Source organism: Ambystoma mexicanum, chromosome 13 (assembly GCF_040938575.1).
Source record: "Ambystoma mexicanum isolate Mex_15411 chromosome 13, UKY_AmexF1_1, whole genome shotgun sequence".
Lineage (NCBI taxonomy): Eukaryota > Metazoa > Chordata > Amphibia > Caudata > Ambystomatidae > Ambystoma > Ambystoma mexicanum.
In genome coordinates this window covers 519,263,345-519,281,426 of record NC_090938.1, presented here as the reverse complement: position 1 = coordinate 519,281,426, position 18,082 = coordinate 519,263,345, and the positions used below count along the sequence as shown (strand labels likewise).

General features: G+C 44.7%; 1 protein-coding gene across 5 annotated transcripts in view; it reads right to left on the bottom strand.

Moving 5' to 3' along the window:
- The window catches only part of NBR1 (NBR1 autophagy cargo receptor), a 1,466,631-nt gene that overhangs the window by 1,405,275 nt on the left and 43,274 nt on the right, over positions 1-18,082 (bottom strand). For all 5 annotated transcript variants that reach the window (XM_069634202.1, XM_069634206.1, XM_069634204.1 and 2 more), the window contains exon 2: positions 423-534. In XM_069634202.1, the coding sequence (XP_069490303.1) occupies positions 423-524 (102 nt within the window). In that variant the 5' untranslated portion in view covers positions 525-534. The remainder of the gene's footprint in view (positions 1-422; positions 535-18,082) is intronic.

The following is an 18,082-nucleotide window of genomic DNA, read 5'->3' as shown; positions in this document are numbered from 1 at the left end:
AATGCATGGGCGCGCGCCGCCAGAGGCAGCCTGTTGTTACTTTTAGGAAATTAAACAATAACACCACGTGCGCCCAGGCAGCCCTGCGGTCGCCGGCGCCATCAGGCAGCTGAGACTGGAATGGATACGATTTATTTACGTGTGTGTGTGTGTACGTGTATAAATCGGCCTCCAAGTGCTAAATAAAAACCGGCCCACAGTCCACTCAGCTCTAATTCTGGTCAGCCACGGGCGGATTGGCCGACTGCGCAATCCGATGGCGAATGGATTCTTATCTACCCAACCGAGAGTTCCAGCAACTTAATATTTGCATGAATGCTTCGAAACTAAAAACAAATGTGCTGATGATTACAGACAGTTCCGTTAAGTTGCAGCAAAATGTTATCACAAAGTTTTTAAAAAGTCACAACATTTAAACTCACCATGGCTTCCACATCTGCCCAGGTCGTATTCTGAGGGTCCGAAACATGAAAATTCTGCATTTGCCCATTGAAATTTACATTCAGGTTCACTTGAGCCTCCATATTGTTCAGGCTAACAAAAAAATATTAAAAAAGTGATTTGAATAGTCAGCCTTTTACTCAAACTATTTTATACAAGATTTATCAATTAGTTAAGCTTGAAACAGGCATGAAATAATATTTCAAATGAAGTTTACGAAAGGCCCTCTAAATAAAATAAACTTTAGCACCATGTTATCCCTCGCTTTGTCTTTTATGCCACGTTAATAGTCAGGTTAAATTACTTCCCAAATGGCAGCTGGCCATTTCATCAGTTCAAACAGAAGCAAGACTTGATTTTGGAGGGGAAATAGACAAATTTCAAACCAGCCAACAAATATCATACATGAAATGGAAACTGGCAAATGCCAGCAGGTGGTGATGTGTGGGGGGGGCGGGCAGCAACTTATAACAGCTGATGGAAATGAGCGAGTAGTCTTGACATTCAAAGAAGGAGTTGTGCTGAATCTGGAAAGTTTGCTAACCAGGGAGATGGGGAGAGCCAGATTTTTAAGAAAGTTATCTGCAGAATAACTGGAATTTGGGGAAATGTTGAGACCCTGCACCTGAAGGTGATGCGGAAAACGAATCAGAGGGTGAAAACGTGAACGAGGGGCTGACACTGTGAGGGGGACAAGATGTTGAAAATGAGAAAAAAAACCTAAGACTTTAAACTAGAGGGTGAGATGCATTAAAATGATGCACCAGAGTCCTATAAATAAATGTGAGGAAAATCGAGAAGAAGAAAAGTGAGATGCTAAATATAAAAGACTTGAGCATGAGAGATAATCCCTGCAGATAAGTGGTGTCCAAGCCACCAGGCAAACACAGCCAACAAATACAAAGTAAAAATACTTTCTGTAAAAAATAAAATATTTAAAAAAACACAAACACACACACCAAGCCCACTGGTGGTTTCTTCCACTAGCGTCCACCTATAAAGCTACATAAATAACTCTGAATTCAGTGGGATTGATTATTAATTGCAAAGTAATATACCGTACACAAATGCCTGCATCTGGAAAGGGTATTTGTTTTCTCACTTAGTAGTAATTATCCAATTTTTAGAAACCACAAGTAATTATACTGCCACTTCAAACCCTGCGAGAGATGTCAACAAATTAGAACTAACTGTGGACAAGACCTGTGAGATTTAAATTTGAAAGTGATAAAGGAGGTGAAACTACTAGAGTTTTGATAAGTGGTGGCCGCTAGATATAAAAAAGGTACTAAAGGAAATAAACCCAGCTTGGAGCTACATGAGCCACCCAGCTGGGAGATAGAGGAACCAATAGCTAGATGTAAATGAAAGAGAAAGCAAAATGCATGGGAACCAGAAATCAAATTCAACACAAGGAAGAGGCTCCAAGACTAGAAACTATTCCTTGTGATAAGACACAATATGTAACCCCACAAAGCCTACGCTAGAAAATGTAGAATAAAGAGAAAATGAACCAGATGAGGCTGAAAAGGCTTTAAGCACAGGGCCCCAGAGTATAAGCCTGGCACAGAAGGGGTACTTTGGGTGTAAAACTCAATTTGAAGGAAATGAACAAAAGAGAAAGAACTATTTGAGACAGACATTTATATTAATAGATTAGAAATCATGAAAACTACAAAAGTGTGTGAATCATTCAAATACATTATTTGAATACAAGTTTCTTACCTATTATTCAGTCTATTTGAGCTTGATTCTACAACTTATGCAAATAATGTATTCCGTAGAAGGCCTCCCGTTGCTTCATTAAAGGTTTTTGGAAATGTGGGATATATGATGAATCTTGTGATGTCATCACCATCTCCCCAGAGGTAGCTTCTCCTCTTGTGGCCAGGGGACGGCAGCAGCTACCTGATCCAGACCCTGTGGGCGGCTATATGACTGAGGACCACATGAGGGTAGGAGAACCTCGGGATGGGTAAGGGGGGGTGGGAAACACAATCAGATGAGACATAGCCCCCCCCCTTACTTTTACGGATATCCCCTCCATTCCCCATGCCCTAATGGCATATTTTAATAGATCCCTTCAACCATCCATGGAACCTACTGATAATACCTTCCAATGTTCTGTACATCAGTTACTGTCACGCACGACAAGCCGTAGCACTTATGGGACCGATGGTCTCTCCGCCGACTTTGAAAAGCACATAATGTTTTCCGGAACGTCAAGTGTTGGTCTAGATGTTCCCAACATGGCTGCTGCCGTGTCGGATATCAACACTCCGATTCCAGTCGGCGGTGCGTTGCAACCCCTTTGGTTCGCCTCACAGGTGAGACGCTGTTTAGATCCTTCCTAACCCTAACCCTGCTCCGCGCCACAAAGCTTTCCGACTTTCCCTTGCTTCCTCCCGCTCGCTCCCTTCATTTCTCCTTGCGTGTCTGGGGGGGTGGGGGTGGAGCCTCTCTCCCTTGCCTCTCGTTCTGCCTACCGCCTTCTGCCAAGGCTCTGGGCTTCCTACTGGTCGCTGGCATCTCCCCTTCTGGGTTCTCCGATTCCTCCGGGTTGTTCTTGTTCCTGTGCATTGTCCATTTCATCTACATTGCTTGATCTTCGTTCTCCCTGCTCTTCTACAGCCCTTCCTGTTTGCTGGTTGGAATCCCTTTCATTGTGGACACCTTTCACAGTCCGGATCCCTCTCATTGGAATCTCCCAAAGACAAACTCTCCAAGGGGTTTTTCCGCATGCAAAGGCTTTTCCTCTATATGGCTGCCTCAGTTAAGGGGCCACTAGTCCACCAATTACACAGACAGTGGCTTCCCTTCAAGGTAGACTTTATCTCTACAAGAAGAAAAGATCTGCAAGGAAGAAAAAGGGATGGGATAAGGAGTCTTCATCAAGTCAAGATTCAGGTAAGGAACGGGGACTCCTATCTGAATTAAGTGACGAACCCGACAGTGCCGACAGTTACCAAAAACTGATTACCATTCCATGCATATGAAAGTAATGTGACGAGAAAGCTGAATGGAGCAATGAGGATCAGTAAAGGCGAGAAGCACAAGACGCGCTCTAGTAGTTGCAAGAGCATTATAGGTGCTGGGATATTTGAACATCCTAACCAGCTGACAGGGGAGAGATGGTGCCTGGGAAAGCCTTGTCCTCTGTAACGATCGAGGCACTACTGTGCTGCTGAGAATACTGTGGGTGCTCCCCAGTTCAAGGAGAAGGCCAGAGGAAGAAGTCTTTCGGGACAGGTCTACCACATAGAGGCTGTGAGAGGAAGAGAGAAGACTTCCTGGCAATCACAAGAACTGGAGAGCCTTAGCCATGCCACCCGAACATGGAGAAGAAAACAGCAAGCAAGCAAGAGCTGTGGAGGACGCAGAAGCCGGCAAGCGAAGTCAATGAGCCCGGGAAGGGGGAACAGGGTGGTGAAGCGCTGCTTTGCCTTCACTGCAGGAGAACCGAAGAATGCCACAGAAACCCGGCAAGTCCTCAGGAGGAAAGCTGGGACACTTCGGCATCCTTACCAAGGACAAATAAGAGTAAATGAAGCACATAAGAGAGAAAGTGAAATGCAGTATTTCCAAAGGGGGACAAACAGAATGAATGCAATATATACAAGTTTGCAAGTGTGTCGAGTGAAACACATGAGAAGTCCTGGGAGGAGACTACAACAGGAAAATCCAAAACAGGGAGTAAAGAGTTACAAGTGGAGATGAAAGCTGGTAGGGGAGTACACCAGGTGTCCTATGAAGTTGGGACTAACAGCCAAGTTGTTTTTGATCAGAGAATTCCAATAGCAAATATCAAAATGGGTTCTCATTTAGGCCTTTTTCCTATTCAGGAAAAGAACAGTGACCCAATACTTGGAAAAGTACATGGATACGAATATGACCAGTGTTAACAAAGGGGCCGTGACCCAATATTTAAAAAGAGGAGTTGATACTAATAATAACTTTCCTGAGAAAGGGCAGGTGACCCAATACTGAAAAAGTCAAAAATTAGTCATGGGCGCCCATCTAGGAGAACGAACACGGCCCATTGACCTGTTCTATGGGAAGGTACCCACTCTAGAGTCTGCAGCCACATTTTAGCTCACTGTACCTTTCGCAGATCGGAAATATCCATTTGCACATCAGTCTTTATCTTGCCCACATGGGCAGTCCAGCACCGAAATGCTATGGCAATTTCTTTCTGAACAGGAGTACCAGCAGCAACCCCATACAAGTGTTTCAGCCTTGTTGGGCATCATCAGTGAGGTGGAGCTGTGCCTCTGAGCACAGTGAGCAAGGGGTCCACGTCTGGATGACCCTAGGACAGTTACAGTGAGCTAAAGTTTGGCTGCGGACTCTCAAGTGGGTACCTTCCCATAGAACAGGTCAATGGGCCATGTTCCTTCTCGCAGAGGGGTGCCTATGGACTATTTTTTCAATACCGAAAAAGCATTATTTCTTGGATGAAATTAAGAATGAGTAGAGAACGGAAAAGGCCGGGCTGGATAGTGTACCAGGCAAACAGTGAGTCTGGGATGCACACCCATTAGAGGATATAAAGCACTTGGCAGGAGTAAACAGGCACAATGCGAGTCTAGGGGTGTCCAGTCAACTCGTCGAAAAAAAACTGGTCGACTGCAATTTGGTCGACGCAATTTGGTCGAAAACCAAATGGTCGAATTTGTTTTTTATTTATATATTTATTTTTCGGGTTTTCGTTAGTTAAAAAAGGGGTTTTTAGAGAAAAAAAAGGGGGTTGGGGGGGACCCCTCCCCCCAAAAAGAAAAAAAAAGGGTTAAAATAAAAAAAAAAAATTCGACCATTTGGTTTTCGACCAAATTGGTTCGACCATTTGTCTGGTCGACCAATTTTTTTCGACCAAATGCCTGGCAACCGAGTCTAGGACCCGCACCCAAGAAACAGAATATCGTGCAGGAGAGTAAGCCAGGAGCGAGAAGAGAAGTAAACCTGAAACTGTGGAACAGTGAGAACGAAAACAAAATGGGAAGACCCATACCCATTTTAAGGAACAGTGATAAAGTCGCAATACCCTGGCAGTAGAGTACAAGAACCATAACCATTTAAGGGTAATTGAAATACTTTACCTGCATCACAATAAGCCATATAGGCATGCTACCAAGTAGGGATGTAACGGTATTACGGTATACCGTTAAAGATACCGTGAACCACTTAATTGAACAATAATAACCGTCACATTGTTTATACCGGTATACCGTTCATACCGTTAAGTGTGCTTTTCAATCGGATTTGGAAAGGCTGCAGTAAGCAAGTGCTGCGCAGTCTTGGTCTTGCACTGTTGGATGTGCCGTCTGCCAAGTAGTTTCAGTTGGAGCAGTTTTTAATGCCATTCCATAAACCACACGTGCCTGACACAAAATCAATATGTTAGCACAATAGGAAGAATAAATACAGTGCCAAGAAGGAAAAGTGTTTACTTTGGGTTGGCGGTTTGGGGTTTATATATTTATAATGGATAATGTTTTCTAAACATATGACAATGGGGGATTTCCCTGGTTCCATCATTGAATTTACATATAATAAGTCACAGTGCGAAATGTACTCATCTCTGTGGGTATTCTCTGCTGCCATGCCAAAGTGTAACATGTCCGTGATTGCTGAACACCTTTTGGCCCGCAAGTAAACTGAAGGCTGTAATGTAAAGAGAGAGGGCGTGCGTGTGTGTGTGTATGCACACAAGCGTATACTACCATCAGACTCCATTGATCTGTGGCATGCAGGTTATCAAGATAGCAACATGTTCATCTTCACCAGTAGCCAGTGGAGGGGCTAAAAGCCAAAATGACCACTTAAGAAAAGCTATTCAGTTTGCTTTGCCAGTCGCAGCAGGGCTCCCCTCCGCCTCTCCTCTGCACACGTGTGTTTGTGTTTGGTGGAAGCAAGGGGTGGCATTTCAGTGGAAAGTATGTTGAAAAGCCCAATTCTGGCCCTGGGTGCCTGGTTTTGTTTGTGATGATAAATCTGACAATTTATGACCTTTTAGAAAATATTTGTTAAGATTAGTTAACTCCACCTGCTATACCGCGATAACCATGATATACCGTCATTTGGCAAGAAGGTTATTGTACCGTCATAAAACTAATACCGTGACACCCCTACTACCAAGGCATGAGTGTCATTAAAGGATAGTTCCGGGACTTTTTTTTTATTGTCCCTACGGTTCGGCCATGTGTTTTTAAGCATAACTCGGTAGATCGTAGAAAACTTTCCTATGGACCTTACCCGACTTTTCGTCCATTAACGCACTCGAAATCAGCCGCCATTTTCTGATAATCCTATCATTTCCCCCCATCGCCCTGGCTCACCTGCTTTTGCGGCCCTAAATTAAATCCCCCGCCCCTGAAACAGACTTTATCAAAACATTCATATTCCCTGCCTCTATCCGTGACGTGACTGAGCTGCGTAGGCAAACGCGCCCAGGCGTCTTCTACGCGACTCCACACAGAACCCGGAAATCAACACAGATGAGCTCACACAACACAGCGCGCCACAATTGGGAATATGAAACTGTACTTTTAAATTAAACCGCAAGATTGTAAATTTGGTAAAGTACATTTATTTGACATCAAATGTTTTGAGAATATTCAGCGATTTGCATTTTTATTTGCTTACGTTCCAAAAAGTTCGTTTTGAGGCACGCGATGTTCCTTTGCTGTACACAGGGTCTTAGATCATCTCACAATACAGCGCCACAATTCGGAATATGAAACTGTGGTTTAAAAGCAAACGGCAAGATTGTACATTTGGCAAAGTACATTTATTGGACATCAAATGTTTAGAGAATATTCAGCGATTTGCATTTTTCTTTGCTCTCGATCCAAAATAGTTCGTCTTGAGGCAAGCGATGTTCGTGTGCAGTACACAGGGTGTTGGTTTACGATAAAATAAGCTCTTCGGTCGCACTGATAATCGCATGGCTGTTCCAACAACGAGGCACTAGGCCACCACAACGGTCTGTATGTTGCATCTAGCCGTTAGTACCGCGTAAGGGCATACTTGTACTTGGCGATCGTCCCATAAAATGGTCAGGGTGGTAACGTTGTTCACGCGGAGAAGCAACTGGTGGTTGAAAAACCCATCCGCCGGTGTCTGGTACTCGTGACACATGCAATAAGGAAGGATGTACCTGTTTGAAAAACATAAAAAATGAAATTAGTCTCACCATCAGATCTTTATTAAAATTATTCATTTTATATATTCGGTCGGGAAATTATTTCATAGCTAGGACAGTGCAACTGGGTATTATACGTCAAGGGGGGGGCTGTAGGATACTGAGACAGTCCCCCAGTGCAGGGGTTGACAGGGAGGCAGTGCAGGTGGCGAGTGGAAGGGCCCAGGACCGAGGTCGCAGACAGTGGACCAGTTGTAGCAGGGGAGAGGGAGAGAGAAAGCAGAAGCAAAGAGGAAGGTTTTGAGGTGCTTCCGTAAAAGGAGATGGTTCTCCTCAAGATAGTGCGCGGTACAAAACAATATGCCACATAGAACGAACAAATTTAAATTGCGGTATAAACTCATCTAAAGAGTTACTTACATTATATTTGCATTTTCCATTGTTTCTGTGCATAGGGCAGCCCCAAAATACCACTCCTTCTATGCCGACGTTATTTCTTCTAATGAACGAACATTAAATGGCTATCGTTTCTGAAATTTTATTCATTATCGTTTCTTACGTTATTGCACCACACCCCCAAAAAGAAGTCTTTCGGGATGGTCCCGGCCTGTCAAGGTCAAATAACAATAGAACCTTATACTGAGTCGTGGGCCATTCCGGCACCCGAGCAAAAAATCAAAGCAGCTGACCTTCACTTTGAACGAGCACACATTCCTAGTTAGCTACATTCAGTGTAAGGCCATCTCACAGGACTTGAAATTTACACTCCATCTTTGCATTTTGTCTGCGTGCTTTGCAGCCCCAGAGAACCATAAATACGGAGACATTCTATATTTTTGGAAAAATGATTTATATTACTGTTTGGTTTAATTTAATGCGCAAATGAACAAGGTTGGATAGACACATTGCATGTACACTGAGCAATCACTTTTATTTACACATTACATAGATACACATATTCAATGGGCCTGCGACATGAGGAGACTCGAGAGAACAGACAATCAAATTACAATCATTTAAACCGTGATGTGTATTTCTCAATGAGCTCTTCTTTAGGTGGACATGGAACAGAGGCAATGTTGGGTGGCAATGCAGTTGTCCTCTGCACAGGTTCATTCACAACTCCATGTATGTGCCTATCTAGGACGTCAACAATAAGTCTCTCAATAAACTCATATTGCATATCCTCAAACACTGGTTTGATCACCCATTGTTTACTTCTTTTAGTGAAGGCCTTATTGTAGCGAAGCGTCCCTAAAGTTCCAGTCGTCCTACTTTGTTGACGGCCAACATTATGGTTATGTGCCAAGACCGCTAGAAGAGTCCGATTTATCATGCCCTCCATGCCAAAATGCAATCGTTTTGGCCTGTACTTTAGGCACATATTGTGGAACACCTCCAAATCTCCTATGTGGCAGAATTCCGTGAGTCCCCTCAAATCTCTTGTTATAGTTTTATCAAATACAATCTTTTCAATGGCTTTGTGAGTGGGTGATGAAGGAATCAACCACTTCTTCTTCCGTGCCTCCTCTGTGGACAAATGGCCATGTTCACAATTGTGGAAATGTTGGTTTGTGTTCCAACGGTGAAAGTTGGTACAGTGTAGCATTACTGACCGCCATTTTTCCAGTAGAATTTCCAACGACCCTCCACATGTTTTTGAGCTCCACCAAAGATGGTTGCTGATTGACTTGGACCACTGTGAAATACCTTGCATATCTTTTTTTTTACCTGCAGCCGACATTTTTTTATTGATTGTTTTTGCAAGATGCCAAACGTCAAATTGGTGATTTATATTTTTGTACTCTTCTCTCATTGTCTTGGCAATTGAAACGTGTCTGTCCGTGGCTATCAGGTCGATCACCATTCCCCGCGATTGTAGTTCTTGCAATGATGCTACAAAGCCAACTTTCTCCATGGCCACTGAGGATGTACTTTGTGACACCTGTACGACCACCGAACTCACAATTTTCTTACTTTCCATGTCCTGAAAGTGGTAGGTGCAGTACTTGGCTGAAAATCCTGGGCTGTCGCACTGTCCATCACCGGCTAGCCTGAACCGTTTGCCCGCGAATGTACTATCAATAGACATTTTTTCCATTCTCCAAGCTTCGCTAATGGCTGGAAATAGATAATCGGTTTGGTATTTGTAGAACTGAGTTTTCGCAATGAAATGGATTCCCACAAACTGAAAGAAAGACTCTAACTTTTTAAAACTTGAACCACTAAAAAGTGCAGCCGCTGCACAAAGTAGATTGCCTGCTGGCAGTTGCCCCAGCATGGGTTGTGCAGACCATGAGAAAGGATGATATTTTGTACAGGTGGCATGTATTTTAAGGTTAGTGCCTCGAATTGCACGAGTCACATTAATCAATGGCTCCCCACATACTTCCCCACCAACCCAATGCCCACATTTCATCCAAATAATAATATCAATCAAACAACTATCGAATACAATGAATTTGGCCTCTTTCCTTATACTGTCACTCTGCATCACAGCTGGTTCGGCCTGTAACGTTGAGGACATGTCACTCACATGAAAGGTAGAATCTCTGATATCGTCTTCCGCTATGTTCAGTGATATTGATGGTGTTTCATTGTTGTCCACTTCATTCTCTTCCATTGCAACATCTGTTCCTTCTCCGGCGATGGGTGAATAAAACAATTTCTTCAACTTTCTCGCGGTCTTAGTTTTTGCGGGTGTGGATTCTGTGAATTGATCTCCGACTGCATCCGAACTACCAGGAGGACATTCACTATCAATGGCTGGTGGTGGTATAGCTCCGTTGTCAATCACTTCATATTCTTCCCATTGGCACGATGCATCTCCAGTCTCAAGTCCCTGCCAAAAGGTTTGACAAGCAACATCTCTCGTTCGCTTCACTGTCTGTGTAGATCTAGTTCGTACACCCACTCGCAACTAGAGGACAGATTGGAAAAGGGATGTTCAGTTTAAACACAACTTACAGTATTGAACTATTAACAGTGAAAAACAACATAATATAGTGACCAGGACACTAACCTTCTTTTGCTTTCTTTTCTTTGAATCTTTCTTGCCTCGAACTTCAACATCAGGACGCTGTTGCTCCGACTCGTGTGTGCATGTCTCCACTTCCTCTTGCGCTGCAACGACTATATTTTCATGATAAGCACATCCATCACGCACTGACGCTCCATCAACTCCCTGAAACATAGAACTTTCATTAGTATGTATAATAATATCGAAAACACAAAATGTACTTGGGGACCAATACCCACGTACATCTCAATAGCAAAATACGAATGAACGCGTTGTGTAGAACATTCAAACGACAATTATTCACGCATTGTTTATCTAGTTAGATGGAACTGTCAAGATCCATACCTCGGGCTCCTCATAGACTTCCATTGATGATATTATTGAAGATGATGCTTCAGTAACTCCCTGAAACATAGTAATTGCATTAGTATGGTTTTCTATTTTGTTAAAAAGAACAAACTTTGTGCAGGCGTCAACGGCTCATCTAAATAGACCTGCACAAATGATCAGTTGTCTAAAATAAATAATGGATATGTAAATATGATTCGATTTGCTCGATCGTTGGAAGTGTCACCACCCAGAGATCTGCATCAACTACTAGGGGTGATGTTCTTGTAGAAGAAGCTCCGTCATCTCCCTGAAACATAGTACTTGCGTTAATAAAGAAGGAAGTATAGCGGATGTAATCACGTCATATGATTTCGCTTGATCGAACTGTCAGTATCCATACCTCGAAATGCATAAGAACATCAAGGGACGATGTAACTGCGGTGCACACTTCTGCAAGCTGTTGCGCCGACCCGTAACTGCATGCTCCCGCTTCTTCTTGGACTAATGCTCCATCGACTCCCTGAAACATAGGACTTTCATTAGTAATGAACACAATATTGAAAAAAGAAGACACATAGGAGGGCGACGACAGAAGGACATATCAATGACTAAAAACGAAAGAAACATTGTGTGCAACAATCACGCTACAAGAATGCAAGATCTGATGATCTCCATCGATGGAACTGTCCGGAAACGTACCTCGAGCATCTGAGTGACATCAACGGTAGTCGTCAATACGTTGGACTCCTCAGCATCTTCCTGAAAGACAGTACTTGCATTATTTTGGATAACAATAATTATAACTGAAAACAAAGACTAGAGGACGAGTACAGTCAGTGGCAGAATAGCCAATTAAGATTACCCGATAGGCGCTTAAAGTGGCTGATGACTGCAATAACGACACGGATGGAGAATCTTCCGCCTTCATATTGAGTGGATACATAAATGGGGAAATTATTGTTAGCTAATGCTACACACTACCGCAAGGCCGAGAGATAAATACGTAAACTTGACTCACCAGTGGAGGGATGTGGACGAATAGAGTGGGAATAGCGGTTGAGAGCAATTTTCGCCTCGATCGCGTTGTGTTCTTCTTTACTAGCAATGATGTGGAGTACATGTCAGAGGTAAAGTGCCTGCTGCAGATGCGGTATCGATCACCCCTCTTGTCCGCAAAGACTTCTAGGACTCTACTTTCAAGCTCAGACGGTGGATATCCGCAATATCGGACCCATTCTCGTATCTGATCTATTGTCTTAGGGAAAACATGCATTATAGTACCTTCAGATTTATTATGGGTCTTCGAAGGGCAACCGCCAATGGAACAGGCAGGCATTGTGGAAAGTTCTGAAAAGTAAAGATCAACAATTCTCTATGAATACCAATGTGTTAAAAAATTAAATGACACATAAAAGGTTCAATGCAAGGTTCGTTTTGGTTCTTTTAACTATACACGTTATTCACATGCGGATAAGTATTTGAATAACTTTAAAAAAATAGAAAAATAATTTGACTAAACTCAGAACATGTGACTAGTTCCTTGCATGTACTGTCTTGAACGAAAAGAAATTGGACGCAAAATGATTATGGTACATGGCCTTACCTTGACGAACAAACAGTTAGCTGCAGGGATCAGAGCAGTTTCTTGTCGTAGAACAGGGAGCAGTTCACAGGTTGCAAACTGACGAGTTTCCTCGAAGTGGTCACGGAAGTTCGCAGAGACGAAGAGCAGATAACCAGCACCTTCACGGGTTGACTAGCAAAGCGCAAAGAAGTTCTCATTAGAAATATGAAGTGGGTTATAAAGAATTCGAAACAGGGGTGTGTTTGTGAATGAATGACGTGTATATGTTGTGGCATTATGCGGTTTGCAGGGGGCCGTCCAGCGTGAGGGGGGATGCTTGGCAGGAGACACGGGGTCTGGAGGTAGACATGGGAACAACAACCCATGCTCTATAGACCACTTTGAAGTGTACATGGTCTTTGGCACCTCTTGGCCTTTATCGCTCCCTGACAGCTCCACTTGGCAGCGCGAGTACTCCGGTGCGAACTACCTTTGATAGGGCGGGGGGGGGGTGTGGATTAGGGCGCTGGTCATGCAGACAAGACTCGTTTGCCGCAGGGCCTCACCAAGGAGAGGTCATCTCACTGCATGTAAGAGGCAGGCTGAAGGATCTAGTACATGGAAGGCAGGGGGGTGAGTTTATAAATACCTCAGCCTCCCAGGAGAATATATGGGTGCAGTTCACCCTGGAGACCCTGGATGCCTAGGCAGTTAGTCAGCTGCAGGCTGGCCTGTGGTGGCAAGGCGGCACGGGCCAGAGGGGGTCATCTCTGTACCCGGTGCCCAAAAGGATGATTTATTACGATCAACCATATTGATTATTTTTTTGTTTTGTATCAATAAAATTCAACGGCCTTTTGTTGCCAACGCTTGAACAAAGTGGTGTGGTAAGTATTTTTGGGGGAGGAGGCAAGGCCGGGAGGCTTGATGCCAACCCGCAAAATAACATATGTATGTCTGCTGCATATGGGTTCAACGGTTATGTGGATTGAAGGTGGGCGGCCAGCGTGAGGGAGGATGCTGGCCGGAGACATGTGGTGTGACAAGACAAGGCACAGGAAGACTATTCAATGGAGACACACTAGATTCATTTAAAAAATCAAAACAACCATTGTTAAAATATATGTTGGGTTTTATTTTAGATCTTTATTTCAATTGAACATAAATAATAAACATTACACATTGTAAAGTTCCGGTTGCAGCACATCCAGGGAAAATCCGCGGTATTGTCCACTGTCGCTGGGGAAATGTTGTCTAATGGCAAGTACCGCACAGGCAGGTATTACTCTACGAACGCGGTGTCCGAGCCTCCCGTGAAGCCACCAAGTGAAGCAACGATAAGCCACCAGCCTGTACCACCTGTGAAAATGAAAGATGCAAACTGTATTAAAATGACAAAACTTTATCACTGTCGATTCAGGTAAAAAATGTCATTCTGCTTTGAAAAAAATTCTATCTAGAAAATGCACAATATGGAACCAATTTACATGCGTTCGAATGATATGTAGATGTAATTTTATATGTGGGAGACGACCATGACATAGTAGTGGCATCACTGACATCACAACCAGAGTATACTTACTCGTTACTCGGATTACGTGGACGAACAGTGCCGCGAAGTTCGTGCATAAGCACCATCATCATCCTCAACACGGTCCGTGAGAGGCAGGCTTCCCTGAACTCTGGCAGCTCGGTGATGCATTGCGGACTTGGCTCGCCTTCCGAAATGTAGGCCAAGCACCCGGAATTTTCATGGCAGCAGCAGTTCTCCTCCTCAGTTGGCATTAGCTCGCACCGATTGCACGTGCACCAGGTGGAGACGCCGTCCATGCGACATGGTCCAGGCTCTTCATCCGTTGACTGGTCCTCCCAACTGCCGTCAGAATCCCCATCGTTTTCGCGTGCTTGCCTTTCCAGTAGTTCCTCCTCGGTGTACTCGGGCTCGTACATATACGGCATTATTGTAGCCATTGTGTGGTAAAGAAAGTAAAATAATTTACAGAGATGGTACAGGTGTTCACAAGGCCTAGAAGCGGCGAAGGTAGCTGACCAGAGCACAGAAACGAGTCACAGAATACTCAAAGTAACACACAGAGAGTAATGGAATCGAAAATCTGCTGCTGTGTGTTGTGAAACGGTGTGTTTATACTTATTGAGGAAAGAGGCGTCCTGCCATTTCCATGGCGACACTTCATTAGCTGAGGCGCAGCGATTGTTGACACGAAATGTGCTTTGGCGTTGGGAAATGGGCGGTACGCGTCTGCTGATGTCAGGCTCAGGGGCGGGGGATTTGATTTAGTGCCGCAAAAGCAGGTGAGCCAAGGCGATGGGGGAAATGATAGGATTATCAGAAAATGGCGGCTGATTTCGAGTGCGTTAATGGACGAAAAGTCGGGTAAGGTCCATAGGAAAGTTTTCTACGATCTACCGAGTTATGCTTAAAAACACATGGCCGAACCATAGGGACAATAAAAAAAAAGGCCCGGAACTATCCTTTAAGAAATGAGATCTTAAGGTTTATTTTGATTCAGTGTTTTGCTGCCCCTCTGGAGTTTGTCCTCCCCTACGTGGTCTTCCCGCAGATAGCCACCCCAAGGTCAGAGTCAAGTAGCTTCTGCCTTTACCTGGCCACGCAAGAGAAGCTTCGCTTCAGATAATCAGTAACGATTTGCTAAATTCTTCAATTATGTACAACAATGGACAAGGTTGGTGCAATTCCTTGGGTGATGGGATGCTCACAGGATTATGCACGTTAGAGAAACAGAGTAGCTGCTTGTCCCTGGCCTTAACTATCTCTGGCAGATGACCAATAGCAGAATCATTAACCTAATAATTCTCATCGGCAGCATGGCTCAAGATGACTATGCCATCATGCACAATAAGATGTGTGCAGCTTTATTTTTCTGAAACTGTATTCTGTCTTCCTCTTCTGTCTTACCTTACATGTGGAGTGTGACAGATCTCTTCACTTTCATTTATATAATTCAATATGAATGTAAAGTCTCCTGAGAAACTCTTCCATTGACGTGATTTTTTACACCTATGTGGATGAATCACAGCTGCTTATGTAGTAATGTAGAAGTAACACCCAAGATTAGTCATACTCGGGACATTGTGAGAAACCTGAAGGTGTCTCACCAGCTAACCTCAGGGGATCTGTCATCAAGGTGGCCAGGACACAGACATCGCTTTTGGATTCAGAGCCTGGGGATGGACCAGTGTCGGAGGATCACCTGGATGAGGGGTATTTGGGGAGTGGAACACCAGAAGGCGAGACGTGGTATCCCCTTCCCTGTAACACCCTTTCCCATCCTACAAGTTAATCCACCATCCCCCCTTTTCTGACACAAACAGCTCACTGTGAGCGAAAACGGACTAACACCAGCGCCTTATACCTGACATGTCCCAATACAGTGGTGTGGTCAGGCGCCGCGCCGCGCCACACCCCCACCCCCACCCCCACCCCCACCCCCACACACACACACACACACAGCGAGGCAAAGCACACGAGGAAACAACGGTTCCAAGGTGGCAGTTTAATACTAGGAGAACAACAGCAAGTCCAGCGAGGGTTTCAAGGATGGCAGGGCCCTTGACCTTTTCAAACTGTTACTTTCGCGAACCTTGGAAAGCAAGAGACCCAAGACGGGGAACTAAAGCTGAACAAATCTGCATTGTGTGTCAGAGGTGTCCGGGACTCCTGAGTCGATAACCAATGTGGGGAGGAGCAGTTGCGGCTGTGGTACTGTCCTTGGCTCCTACACCAAAGCAGCGCCAGTAAAGACAGCACAGCCAGTGAATCGGAGAGACTGATACCAAACCAACCTGTGTTAGAACCAAGGTTGCAAGCGGCAACATTGTAGGAAGAAATCTAAAGAGAATAGCCTGTGAAACGTATGTGACGAATGACGCAAATATAATTGAACACCAGAGGAGTGATTGAACTTTGAGAGGCCAAATAAGATACCTGTCAAGGAGTTCCCCCCTTCTCACCTGGGTCCGGTGTTTGCCGGTGTCTTCGATCGCTGCCTTCTTGCGAACGCTCCTGGTCTTGAACAGCGCTGCTCGAGTCTCGTCTGGTTCCAGGTTGCGTTTAGTTCCGGGATCGCGGAGTCCAGGAATCCGGGAGTCTGGGAAAGGCTATAAGTGCTCGGAACCAGGAAGGGGGAAAGGGACAGGAGTGGGTAATAGCACCGGGACAAAGGAAACAATATCGCGAGCTACGAACACACGTCTAGGCTACTCTGCAATAGCATTGAGACGCGCGGAGCCGCGGAAGGCGTGGTCTATAAATAGATCACGCCGCGTTCAGCGCATGGAGCGAGCAAGGGCTTCAGCTCTGGACGGCCATGATGGAAGTAGTACGGAATGTACGCCCCGTTGAGACAAGGACCAGGAGGTCTAAAAGGGGCGTGATCTGAAGTTCATGACAGCATGCCTCCTCCGAAGGCCTTTCCCTCCAGGTTTGCCCGGGTGTATTAGGTGAAATCTTCTGAGCAACCGAGGAGCCTTGATATTTGAAATAGGTTCCCAGGTCCTTTCGCTAGGAGGATAACCTTTCCACTCCACTAGGCATTGAAGATGGCCCCGCTTATACCTGGAGTCACAAATCCGGGACACCACATATTTCAGTTGGTTGTCAACCAGTAGAGGAGGTGGTCTACTGGATTTTCCAGAGGATTGGATGTAGGGCTTCAATAGGGATGTGTGAAAAACTGGATGAATTCTTTTCCAGGAGTTAGGTAGCTTGATTCGATGAGACAGGATTGATAATCTCCTTGATGGGAAATGGACCATAGTAGCGAGGAGCCAGCTTGTTTGGTCGCAAGTGTCGAGGAAGTAGTTTTGATGACAACCACATTCGGTCACCGACCGTATAGGAAGGACCTGGTCTTCTCTTGGAATCCGCATACCTCTTGGTCTGTAATCTGGCTTTCTCCAAGTGTTCTTTAGCCTCCCGGTGAATGTTGATAAGAGTTTCAATCCAGGAGTCAACAGTAGGTACTGGTGTAGGGTAAGGAAGAACCGAGGGTAAGACCGATGGATGGAACCCCTGGCTACAATAAAAGGGGCTGGTCTGTAGCGCTGAGTGTTCGGAGTTGTTGTAAGCGAATTCCGCAATGGGTATCAGGAGAGACCAGTCATCCTGGACCTTGGTGGCGAAACATCGGAGATATTGTTCCAGGGTCTGATTCACATGTTCTGTGGCTCCGTTGGTTTGGGGGTGATATCCTGAAGAGAGGGCACGTTGGATTCCTAGTACCCGACAGAGGTGTTTCCAGAATTGTGAAATGTATTGGAGACTCCGGTCAGATATGATCTTGGAAGGAAGCCCATGTAGTTGGAATATGTGTTCCAGAAATATTCCAGCTAGCTCTGAAGAGGAGGGTAGTTTCATCAGTGGCGTAAAATGGGCCATATGGGTAAACAGATCTATGGTGACCATGATGGTAGTATATCCTCGGGAAGGTGGTAACTCCACTATGAAGTCTGTAGCGATTATTTCCCATGGTTTAGAAGGTAGAGTGGGCTGCAAAAGAAGACCCGCCGGTCTTTTGTTATGTTTATTTTGGGCACAGGTTAAACA